At 42.1% G+C, this 13,214-nt stretch overlaps 1 protein-coding gene across 4 annotated transcripts in view; it reads right to left on the bottom strand.

Annotated features, from left to right (window-relative positions):
- The window catches only part of snx13 (sorting nexin 13), a 172,340-nt gene that overhangs the window by 139,924 nt on the left and 19,202 nt on the right, over positions 1-13,214 (bottom strand). The window contains exon 1 of one of the 4 annotated variants that reach the window (XM_080207243.1): positions 9,838-9,858. The exons of 2 other annotated variants lie outside the window; for them this stretch is intronic. Coding sequence is in view for 1 of the 2 variants with exons in the window: in XM_080207224.1 (XP_080063350.1) it covers positions 4,549-4,587 (39 nt within the window). In the remaining variant the exon portion in view is untranslated. Of the gene's footprint in view, positions 1-4,548; positions 4,641-9,837; positions 9,859-13,214 lie in introns of those variants that run through there. One more of the 4 variants, XM_080207224.1, reaches the window with a different exon arrangement.

Below are 13,214 nucleotides of genomic sequence, written 5' to 3'. Positions count from 1 at the left end.
TCACCACTTCATTCACTTTCGCCAACACTTTGTGGAACAGTGTCAGTATGGCTCAGCTGATAGCACTCATCTCTGAGCCATGAAATTGAGAGTTCGTTCTAGCACTTTATTGCAGTACTGAGGGAGATATGCACCAAGCTGCCATCTTTCAAAGACGACGTAATCCCTTTCACGTGGACATGAAAGCTAGTAAGAAGTCTGACAACACCAGGTTTAAGTCCAACCGATTTATTTGATAGTGAACTCACGAGCTTTTGGGGTTTGCCCCTTCGTCAGGCGAATGGAGAGTTCTGGACTCAGAGGCCAGAGCTCTCCATTCGCCTGACAAAGGGGCAAACCCGAAAGCTTGTGAGTTCACTATCAAATAAATCGGTTGGACTTAAACCTGGTGTTGTCAGACTTCTTACTGTGTTTACCCCAGTCCAATGCCGGCATCTCCACATCATGACATGAAAGATCCCACTCCCATTTGGTGGAAGAGCAGAACCAGAGTCGACTTGCCGCAAAATCAGCATGCATTCCTCCTTATAAATTGTTATTTTCCCTTTATACTGGTATTCTTGCAAAGCGTCCAGATTTTTGAAAAATGTTCTGATAAATGCAAGATGAAAAGCTTCAACATGTCCCTTTTTTTCTGCATTACTCAAGCTCTGTACCACCGAACAAGTTCAGATTTTGGGAACTTCCTTAGGAGATTCCATGGTGTTCTTTCAGCACAAGAGCTCACAAGTATTGAGCTCTCGATTATTATATACTGGGTTCAGGTTGTACCTTGCATCTTACCATAAATAACATAAGAACTTAAGAACTAGAAGCAGGAAGATGCAATTCAGCCCTTGAACCTGCTCTGCCATTCAATACGATTATGGCAGATTTCATCTCTGCCGCATCTCCATCTTCTTTCCTTCTCACCATAATCCCTCATCTCTCTGCTAATTAAAATTCTATCTATCTCCTCCTTTGAGGAGGAACTTCTTCGCTCAAAGGGTGGTGAATCTCTGGAATTCTCTGCCCGTTGAAGTGGTGGAGGCTGCCTCGCTAAATATTTTTAAGACGCGGGTTGATGGGTTTTTGATAAGTGAGGGGATTAAGGGTTACGGGGAGAGGGCGGGAATGTGGAACTGAGCCACGACAGGTCAGCCATGATCTTACTGAATGGCGGGGCAGGCTTGAAGGGCTAGATGGCCTACTTCTGCTCCTATGTTCTTATGTTCTTAAATGTGTTTAGTGCTCCGGCATCCACTGCACTCTGGGGCAGAGAATTCTACAAGTTCACAAGCCTTTGAGTCAAATAATTCCCCCTCATTTCTGATTTAAATCTTCCACCCCTTAGCCTAAAACCACAGACTCTCATTCTGGAATGTCCAACATTAGGAAACATGCATTTTACGTCTACCCTGTCAATCCCCTTTAGAATCTTCTCCAACTTAAGATCTCCTCGCACTGTCTAAATTCCAACCTGGGCGGCCTAAACTGCTTAATCTCTTTCATAAGACAAATCCCTAATCCCTGATGCACCTCTAATGCATTGACATCCTCCCTCAAGGAAACCAAAACTGTGCGCAATACTCCAGATTCAGCTGAACAGTGAGGCCTACTTAGAATCACAGAATACCTTCATTGCACAAATAAGCTATTTGGTCCTTTGAGTCTGCAACAACTCTCTGAAAGAACATCCCACCCAGGCCTGCCCCTCCATCCAATCCTTGCACCATGATCAATCCATCCAACCTGCACATCTTTAAATTGTGGGAGAAAAACTGGAGCACCCAGAAGAAACCCACACAGACACAAAAAGAATACATAAACTGCACACGTATTATCACCCAAAGCTGGAATTGAACCCAGGTTACTTATGTTGACAGGCAGCAGTGCTACCATTGTGCCACCTATTTAACACAGTTGTAAAACGGTCATTCTAATATTTTGTAATTTGTTCAAACAACTGACTAAATCGAACATCAGGATATAGAAAATGGACTAAGTACAGGGCAACTCACTTTTCTCATCACACAGATACTATAACAAGAATCATTTACGTGGTAGTAGCAGGTAGGAGACATTCTTTTCTGTACATACAATGCACAGCCAAGCATATTTGCTACTGACTTAAGACCTCTCAACTCACTGCCAATTCCCTCTTCATTAGCACATTTTGCCAGGCCATGTAACAACTACAATAAAACAAAGACTTCTACCTAATCGTAATCCACCTGCGCAACATGCCAGCTTTGAGCTATGTTCAGCTACATTTGAGTATCAAGCGTTAACAGCATGGCTGATGTTAAATGCTAGGGAAATCCAAATCCCAGAAGGGAAACTTGAACACCTTCTCAACTGTATGTTTGCAATTTGGTATAATGCGAGGAAAGACATGAAGACCAATGAAGGATGTCCCAAATGTTGTGATGACTTTAAATAAAATGTTTATTAAACAATAAACTACACAAGGATGTCAACTAGAAATACACTTAACTACATTAATGGCTATAAGCAGTACCTTTAAATTTACCCAGTTTCGAATCCCTCAATTTTAACATCAGAACTAAATCTCCCCAAACAACAGCCCATAGGCTTCAACAACAAATTCAGCAATATTGACCACATCAGGCACTTGTATCTTCCTTCCGATTTAGGATAGAGCAAGTGGTTTCTCAAGCAGGTTTTCCTCCAAGCACAGCTTGCTGGGAGCTATGGGCCAGGTTCAAAAGCAGCTAACTTGCATTGGATGAACTTGCCCCTAACATACTGGCTTCTCTTTTCTGAACTAGCTTTCTCAGAAATCATTGTTAATAACCTTCACTGCTTGTTTGCCTACCGTGCAAACAGTTAAACGAAGATGCTATTTCTATTACTCGACTTCATTTTGATCCGTTTGGAAGGCAAAGACATCTATGTTAGAATGCTGTATGTTGACTACAGCTCAGGATTTAAAACCGTCATCCCCACCAAGCTTGTCCATAAAGTCCATACCCTAGGAGTCAACACCTCCCTCTGTAACTGGACCTGGACTTCCTAACCAACAGGCTCCAGTCTGTTAGGTTAGGTAACCTCACCTTCCCCCACTCTAACCCCCGAGTACCGGGACTCCATAAGGATGTTTGCTGAGCCCTGTTCCCTACCCACTCTTCACATGACTGTGTGCCTGTCTGTGGCAGCAATAGCATCAAGTTTGCGGATGACACTACAATGGTCAGCCTAATAACAACGAGTCAGCCTACATGGAAAAGGTCCAGCACCTGGTCATGGGAAGTGCTAGAAACAACCTGGCCCCAACACTAAGAAGATCAAAGAACTCATTGTGGACTTCAAGTCCAGAGGCAGCACACACCAATTTACATCAATGGAGCAGAGGTGGAAAGGGCCTGCAGCTTCAAATTCCTGGGTGTTCATATCATGGAGGACCTCTCAAGGTCCCTCAACTCCTCCTCCCTAGAAAAGGTGGCTCAGCAGCACCTATAATTCCTGACGAGGCTAACAGAGCCTCCTGTTCTCCCCAGCTTTTATCAAGCTTCTATCGGTGCACAACAGCAAACATTTGTCGAACTGCATCACGGTGCGATACGGCAGTTGCTCCATTTCTGACTGGAAAGCTCTGCAGCTTTCAAAACTGCCCAATATATCATCGGCATCCAGGTACCAGCTATCCGGAATATTTATCACAAACGCTGTCTGCGGAAATCTCTCAACATTATTAGAGATTCCACCCAATCCCGCAAAAGACTTTTGCCCCCCGCCCTGCTATCTGGGAGGTGTTACAGATTCTTCTCCAGAGCTGTTATCAACTGAAGATCATCCTTTAACATATTCCCAGGCGATGGGTATATACAATATACATGTATACACTTAATGACTATTGGCACTATACTATAATGACTATTTTCATTTTTTTTTATTTGTATCTTGGGTGCCTGTAAGCTCATTTTTTGTTGTATTTGTATTTAGATGTGCACTATACAATGACAATAAAATTGAATTGGATCGAATTCATCTTTTGGAATGCAATTGTGAAATTCACACCCCATCTTCCGCTTTGAACTTCAAAATCTTTACTCAAACCCTTCAACTTGTCTAAGGTAAACATCTGTTTACAATGTGTCTAGGCTTATTAACATATCAAAATACTAGCACCACGATATCTTGTTTCCATTTGTAAACGGTTTTTTTGACATGCAACTAACAGAACACATTTCCAAGAACTGGATTTCCTTTCTTTTCATTTTATCACTATTTCCTAAAACTATTTTATAGGTTTCAAAAAAATTAGAATAACGCTAAGAATACAGGCCCAGTTTCCTCAGTGTCTCTTCACAGACAGTCCGGCCATCCTGGGAATAAGTCTGGTGGACCTTTGCTTCACTTCTTTTCTGACAATGAGATCCTTCCTAAAGTGAAAGGATCCAAAACTGCACCCAATACTCAAGGTACAGTCTAACCAAGGTTCTATACAATTGAAGCAAAATTTCATTCTCCTGCACTCAAATCTTCTTACAATAAATGCTAACATACAATTAACCTTCCTAATTGCTTGCTGCATCTGCCACGTACCTGACTTACTGATGAGGACACCCAGGTCCCTTTGCACATCTTCACTTTCTAATCTCTCACTATTTAAGAAATACTCTGCACATCCTGGTTTACTGGTGGGAGGAACAGAAGAAAACAAAGATACATAAATATTGACACCTCAAAATATCCCTAAAGCATAAGTGTTAAATTCTATTCAGAGCACAAAGATACTAATGGTTGCTGGAGGAAAACATAATTAATTTGATTGATTAATCTTTCATCTCATTATCACCTCTGCTGCCGTCAGACTTTTGAATGAACCTACCTTGCATTAAGTTGATTCCTAGCTAAGACTGGAACACTATATTCAGCACTCTCTCATTTCCTTCTCTATGAACAGTATGCTTCATCTGTATAGCGCGCAAGAAACAATACTTTTCACTGTATGCTAATACATGTGACAATAATATATCAAATAAAAATATTATCCTTCAGAAACTAGTCTTTGTCCTGGCAAATTCATCATGTGTTTACACACATCTGTTAATATCAAGGAACAAAAATTACAGATAGCAATTAACAGGTACATCCATAATGATTAAACACCAGCACAGAAGTAACATTAATTGATTTTTCCTGTTATGAGAACAAATTTTCTGGCAAGGCCAAATTGAAGTCATACTCAAGTAACTGAGAATTTAAAAGAAAATTAAAATTGAGTGTCCAAAATGGTCCCAACTGCCAAAGAATTTTACAGCTAGAAAGCAATTCAACCCACTGCATCTGAGCTCTCTTGAGAATTCTTTGTTCTCCATTTCCTTATCCTCCTTGCATACTTTAACATTTTCAGGGAACATTCACTGATATTGTGTAGCGTGCAATCATTTACTTTTCCTGCATGCTTTTTTTTAAAAATCAAAATTAAATTCACATCAAACAACAGCATTACTAATACTGTGACTAAAGTGAATAAACTGAAAACTTGAACTACTTGTCCTGATAGCAGAAAAGGCTGCATCCTAAAAATAAACTGTTCCAACAGCAGTTTGATATTGTTGTTCTTAATTACCAGATATTGCATTCCTGTAATAGCCTAAAATTTTACATTCTTCTTTTCTGGGAGTGTTCCATTCCCCCTGCCATTAGGAATTTTAACTTACTGGAGACAAAATTACAGCATATAGTTTGAATTCTTGTTTGTTTTAAAAACAATTAAATCATCCCTGAGGGTAACCAGTGCTAAATCATCAACTAAAATAAATAGAATTGTGGATGTCATCAATGAAAGATCACCAAAGACTAAAATTGTGACCAACTATAATCACTAAATTACCAAACAAAATCACCTACTTCACAAACTTGTTGAATAACCTCAACTCTGCTAACTGAACACATTAACTGATAGATTTTAAATTAGATTAATTGGTAAAGCTTGCATAGTTGTATACATCTTTGGACATACTCAAAACATTAAAGTAAAAAATATTTTGGGTTTGACAGCATGAAAGAACACGTGCTCCGCAACACTGTAGCAACATAAACTCTGCCTACATTTCACGTTAAATAAACAAAAAATTACTCATCAAGTTTGTAGGTACAACACCAATTTATTTAACTTAAGATTTGTCAATTAATGTGTTCAGTTTAGCACACCCAGATTTTCTGATCTCCGGATGGTCATACCTCAGAGGCATCCAGGAAAATGCACCAAACAACCCCTCAAAAAGTGCCAATTTGATGGAATCACAGAATCCCTCTAGTGCAGAAAGAGGCCATTCGGCCCATCAGGTCTGCACTGACAATAATCCCACTCAGACCCTATCCCTATATTTATCCTGCTAATCTCCCCAATACTAAACAGGCAATTTAACTTGGCCAATCCATCTTATTTACATGTCTTTGGACATGGGTATGGCCCTGTGTCCAGAACCTTCTAAAAAAACGTCCCCAACTCTGAATTAGAGTCAGAGACTTGAGGATTCATAAATACATAAGAAATAGGAGCAGGAGTAGGCCATCTAGCCCTTTGAGCCTGCCCCGCCATTCAATAAGATCATGGCTGATCTGTCGTGGCTCAGTTCCACATTCCCGCCCTCTCCCTATAACCCTTAATCCCCTCTCTTATCAAAAACCCATCAACCCGCGTCTTAAAAATATTTAGCGAGGTAGCCTCCATCACTTCAACGGGCAGAGAATTCCAGAGATTCACCACCCTTTGAGTGAAAAAGTTCCTCCTCAACTCCGTTCTAAACCGCTCCCCCCCTTTATCTTGAGGCTGTGCCCCCTAGTCCTACTATCCTTTCTGAGTGGGAAGAGTCTCTCCACCTCTATCCTATCCATCCCATTCATCATCTTATACGTCTCAATGAGATCTCCCCTCATTCTTCTAAACTCTAATGAGTACAAGCCCAGTTTATTCAGCCTCTCCTCATAGCTCAACCCCCTCAACTCCGGTATCAGCCTAGTAAACCTCCTCTGCACTCCCTCCAAGGCCAAAATATCCTTGTGTAAGTACGGCGCCCAAAACTGCACACAGTACTCCAGCTGCGGCCTCACCAATGCCCTATACAGCCGCAGCAAGACCTCCCTACTTTTATATTCAATCCCCCTCGCTATGAAGGCCAGCATCTCATTCGCCTTCCTGACCACCTGCTAGCTGGGTTTTTGCGACTCATGCACAAGGACCCTGAGGTCCCTCTGCACCGTCGCCTGCTGCAGTTTTTCTCCACGTAAGTAATAATCCTTCCTACCATTCTTCCTACCAAAGTGGACCACCTCGCACTTGCCAACATTAAATTCCATTTGCCATTTCCTGGCCCATTCACCCAGCCTATCTAGATCCTTCTGTGGACTCTCCACACCCTCTGCACAATTTGCCGTTCCACCAATCTTGGTGTCATCAGCAAATTTCGACACCCTACACTCGGTTCCCTCCTCCAGATCTTCTATATAAATGGTAAATAGCTGAGGCCCCAGCACCGACCCCTGGGGCACTCCACTAGTCACCATCCGCCAATCCGAATAGCACCCATTGACCCCCACTCTCTGCCTCCTATTTGACAACCAATCCTCCATCCACGCTAACACCCTACCCCCAACTCCATGTCCCCTGACCTTCTGCAATAACCTCTTGAGGTACCTTGTCAAACGCCTTCTGAAAATCAAGAAAGACCACATCCACCGGCTCTCCTCTATCCACCGCCCTAGACACATCCTCATAGAACTCCAGTAAATTTGTCAGACACGACTTCCCTTTAATGAAACCGTGCTGCGTCTGCTCTATCAAGCAATTCCTCTCAAGGTGCCTCGCTATTTCCTCCTTGATGACGGATTCTAACATTTTACCTACAACAGACGTTAAACTAACCGGCCTATAATTCCCTGCCTTTTGCCTGGCACCCTTCTTAAACAACGGCGTAACATTAGCCACTTTCCAATCTTCCGGCACTTCCCCGGAATCCAGCGACGTCTGGAAAATAACCACCAAGGCATCCACTATCACCTCCGCCATTTCTTTCAGAACCCTCGGATGCATTCCATCCGGTCCTGGCGACTTGTCCACAATCAGCCCCCTCCAGTCTGTCGAGCACCGCCTCCAACTCACTTATAATCATAAATGGTCATTCTGCCTTGTGTCTGTGTTCTGGCTCTCTGCAACAACAACTCATTTTGTGTCATTCCCCTGCAAATTTTTCATTTTCTGATAATGATCCAATGCCTCTTTGAAAACCGTTGGGGAACTGATCTTTGCAAAAGACAGTGTCTCACTTTCACGATTCCTCCAGTGTATGAGGAGACAGTCCAGTCCAGGAGCAACTCCCTGGATAGTTACCCAGGCAATGTCAGGCAGGAAAAAAAACTAACAACTGATTTCCCTTCTTCCTCCTCCACCACCCCCCCCACGTCCATCACCCCACTGATGCCAACCGCCCCCCCCAAGCAATTTTCCAACTCTTCCTGAAACCTTCCCCCCCACCCACCTTGCAACTCTGCCCAGCTGCCACCCTAACCCATCTCATTCATACTTACTTAAAAAGTTGTTTAAATGTCCCAAAGCTTTTCAATGCATTAGTGAGTGAAGACTTAGCAAAATACCCAGCAATGCTTTAAAAAGGAGGCGTGGCTTTGCTTCACCTAGCATTCCTAGACTACAAAGATTCCCAGAATAGCAGCACTCCACTTTTCAGAGGAGGCCCAATTCAGAAGTCTGGGCGATAAATGCGAAACTCCAGTACTGTGTAAGAAATTAGGTGCAACAGTCTGACAGTGATCACCAATCCCAGAAGATTTAGCCCCACATGTAAAACTTGCACAATATTAAACCAAACTGTAGTGGAAATCCTATGTTTCACACTTATGAATTTGTAAAAATAGCCAGAAAATAAAGAGCCACTATGAATCAAATATGTTGCAAACTTTCCAACATAATACCTGAAAATTCAAAATTTTAGAAGATTAAATTGACTGTATGCTGCAATTAAAGTTACTTACTCTCAAAGGAGCTGATAAACATAAAGCAAAGGAGATCAATGTTGGCTGAGAAGTTTATTTGATTGTATGTGCCACGTTTCACCTTAAATGTTTTCAAACATAGACAGATTATGCATGTTGCTACTTGTTAGGTATTTCAAAATGATACACGACTCATCCAAATGCTGTACATAATTTAAAGCTAGTTACTCAAATTTTATATCACCTTAACAACATGGGCAAATTACATACCAAAGATAGGCTGCCCACACCCAAGTATAAATGTCAGGGACAAGCCTGCCTACACCTATCTGGCTCAGCTCAATAATTTTTCTGACCACGATGGCCCTTCAATGAGTATGAAGTGGGACTTCTGTCCCTCTCCAGGAGGAAGTCCTGCCTCAGAACTATCAGCCAACTGAAGACCAGCACCTCTGCACATTGACAGCACCAAAAGGAATGGCTACTGGTGGTACTACAAGTAGGTCAAGGAGGTGACGCTCAGCAACAGACCTGGACATTCAGTAGTTTGGAACGAAGCCAGGGCGGGAGTTGGGGGCTCACAGAACATCTCAACACTCATTTTTACAGTGGGGGTAGGGGAGCAGGTGGGCAGCCACAAGTATGCCACTGACGTGACACTCCTGCCTGTTTTCCCACCAACAGGTGGCCCATAAAATCTATCCCAATGGATCTGATGCAGACTCAAGTGGTGAACTTACACTATCATATTGTTCAATCAACACTTGACCCTGTGCACTACCCCAGTTTTCTTAAGTAGTAATACTGCTCCTGGGTGATTCATAGCTAAAAAGGAAAACAAATATTCAGTTTTAACTGAATATTCATCAACAATACCTGAGGGTTGCAAAAACATGGGCTATGTCCACAAAAAATGCTGTCAGTTCTTTTGTATAAAAAGATGTTACAAACACCTAGTCTTGCAGTTTGTTATCAACAGTACTCTATTTATATGTCTCACAGCATCCTATGGTTTGGTAACAATCACAGTTTCTAATTATATTCCAAACTGGTGATCTTCAGATCAAAGTTCACTGATGCTATTCTTCCTGCACATCTGCCAATGGAAGCTAGGTACACCATCTCCACACTGTTCAAACATAAAAGAAAGTGAACAGTTAAAACAAAAAGCACGTGATGAAATGTTAAAATAACATTTTGCAAACTAAATTCTACACTAAAATCAAACTAATGACATTTTAATACTACATCTAGGCCCGTAACTTGCTTGAATATTGTGTCTTTATTTCAGAAAAGGATCCTGAGACTTTCATACAGATATAAATTGGGCAAAAACAGATGCCAAGTAGGTATTAGAGGGACAGATGAAAAGCTTTGTTAACACCTTGGGTTTTAAGGAAGCTCCTAAAGGAAGAAAGGGTGGTGATGTGAAGGGGTTTCGGGAAAGAATTTCAATGCATAAAACTTAGTTATCTGAAAGCACAGCAGAGACAATGAGAGGGCACCAGACACCTCAAAAGTGCCTTATTGCCAAATAAGTACTTTCTGAAGTGCAATCATTTGTGCAATGTAGGGAACTCAGCAATCCATTTGTGCTCAGCAACTTCAGCAATAGGATAATGACCAGATATTCTGTCTTGTGAGAAATTGTTCCAAGGATAAATACTGGCCAGGACACCAGAGATAATTCCAAAAGGAAAAATGCTGGAAAATCTCAGCCGGTCTGGCAGCATATATAAGGAGAGAAAAGCTGATGTTTCGAGTTCTGATGACCCTTTGTCAAAGCTTTCATCCAGAGATAATTCCCCTGATTTTCTTCAAAATCATGCCATGAGTTCTTTTACATCCATCCAACAAGACAGATGGGGCCTCAGTTTAACATTTCATTCAAAAGATGACACTTTTGCCAATGCAGCACTCCCTCAATACTGCAATGAGTCGGCCTTGATTTTGCATTCAAGCCCTGGAGTGGGAATTGAACACAGAACCTTGTGATGCTATCAACTGACAAGAGCTCAGAATCAGATCAATAGAGAGTTTAGAGTGTGTTACCGGATTAGGGGAAAGTGAGGCAATTAAGAATTTAAAGAAAACAAAGTGAATTTTGAATTGGAGACTTTCATCAATGCACAGTGATAAATATCAGAATGAATAGGCAGGTAAAGTGATATCCATAAACCTGGTGTTAACATTGGCTACAACTCACAAACAAGGCTGTCAACTAGTAACAATAGCAAAAATATATTAATCTATGATCACAAAATTGAATGCAATCAGTCAATAATACTGCCATGCTCCACATTTTTGCACATCCCCCATTTTATTTCGTCCACAGCTTGGGGCAGTTACAAGACTCTATGGTAGGCAACCTTGGCGCAGTCTGGTGGCCACAAGCAGTCCACAAGGCATTTTGTTGACTACTGCCCTGGAATCTACAATCTGCTGATTTCCATCCATGCAGCATTTTTCCTACTGGAATGACTGAAGTTATATAAACATAAAACAAGTGAAATGCAACAGTGGTTAGCACTGCTGCCTCACAGCATCAGGGTCCCAGATCACTGTCAGTGTGGAGTTGCACATTCTCCCCATGTTTGCATGGGTTTCCTTCAGGTGCTCCGGTTTCCTCCCACAGCCCAAAGATGTGCGGGTTAGGTTGACTGACCGTGCAAGTGATAGGGAGATTAACAGGGTTTGGGTGGGATTGTGGTCAGTGCAGACTCAACAGGCCAAATAGCCTCCTTTTGCACTGTAGGGATTCTATGATTCTATGAAATGAGATGCACTGACTGTGAGAAATGTGAGATCCCTCTGTCTCCAAAGTGTAAATATTTCTTTTGTTTTCACCATTTGAAGTTGACGATAGTTCTAATATATAAATGATTAATCATTTTCTATAATTTGTCATGAAATATTTGACATGTATTAAACATATTTTATTTTGTTCATGGGGACATGGCTAATAACAAACCTGATTTAAATCTTGTTACTCATGTGGCCCACTCAGACTTGGTTGCCCATCACTGCCTTAAGCTATTGAATTCCCTCCCTACACCTCCCCCCTTCAGGACATGCCTTAAAATCTTCAAACTTTTGGTCACTTGCCCCAATATCTCTGACTGAGTGTCTAATTTGTTTGACTACACTGCAATCAATGGCCTTGGGACATTTTCCTGCATTCAAGACGCTGTATCAGTTGGTGTTCCCATATGCTTTAAACGTGATGTACACAACTGATATACGCAGGGAAGTAAATTTGTTCAGACGACTGACAATGAAGTTGATTGAAACAAGCATTGTGTAATGGCTTCTCAGTTCAGCAGAAAAATTTTTTTAAAAAAATCAGTAAATCAAAGACAACACGAGACTATTTACACAACAGTACAAATTATTCTCTCAGCAAACAAAACACAAGGTGACACCAAGTTCCATATTTAGTTCAACATTTAACTTTAAAGCACACCGGTACAGGAGAACATGAAAGCCACAGTGCCACATTAATAAGTACTGACAAAGAACATAAGAAATAGGAGCAGGAGTAGGCCATCCAGCCCTTCGAGCCTGCCCCGCCATTCAATAAGACCATGGCTGATCTGTCGTGGCTCAGTTCCACTTTCCCGCCCTCTCCCCATAACCCTTAATCCCCTCTCCTATCAAAAACCCATCAACCCGCGTCTTAAAAATATTTAGCGAGGCAGCCTCCACCACTTCAACGGGCAGAGAATTCCAGAGATTCACCACCCTTTGAGTGAAGAAGTTCCTCCTCAACTCCGTTCTAAACCGCCCCCCCTTTTATCTTGAGGCTGTGCCCCCTAGTCCTACTGTCTTTTTTGAGCGGGAAGAGTCTCTCCACCTCTATCCTATCCATCCCATTCATCATCTTATACGTCTCAATGAGATCTCCCCTCATTCTTCTAAACTCTAACGAGTACAAGCCCAGTTTATTCAGCCTCTCCTCATAGCTCAACCCCCTCAACTCCGGTATCAGCCTAGTAAACCTCCTCTGCACTCCCTCCAAGGCCAAAATATCTTTGCGCAGGTGCGGCGCCCAAAACTGCACACAGTACTCCAGCTGCGGCCTCACCAATGCCCTATACAGCTGCAGCAAGACCTCCCTACTTTTATATTCAATCCCCCTCGCTATGAAGGCCAGCATCCCATTCGCCTTCCTGACCACCTGCTGCACCTGCAAGCTGGGTTTTTGCGACTCATGCACAAGGACCCCGAGGTCCCTCTGCACCGTCGTCTGTTGC

Source organism: Carcharhinus amblyrhynchos, chromosome 2 (genome assembly GCF_965287045.1).
Source record: "Carcharhinus amblyrhynchos chromosome 2, sCarAmb.v2.hapA, whole genome shotgun sequence".
Classification (NCBI taxonomy): domain Eukaryota; kingdom Metazoa; phylum Chordata; class Chondrichthyes; order Carcharhiniformes; family Carcharhinidae; genus Carcharhinus; species Carcharhinus amblyrhynchos.
The sequence above is the reverse complement of the archived record's forward strand: the minus strand, read 5'-3'. Positions and strand labels throughout refer to the sequence as shown.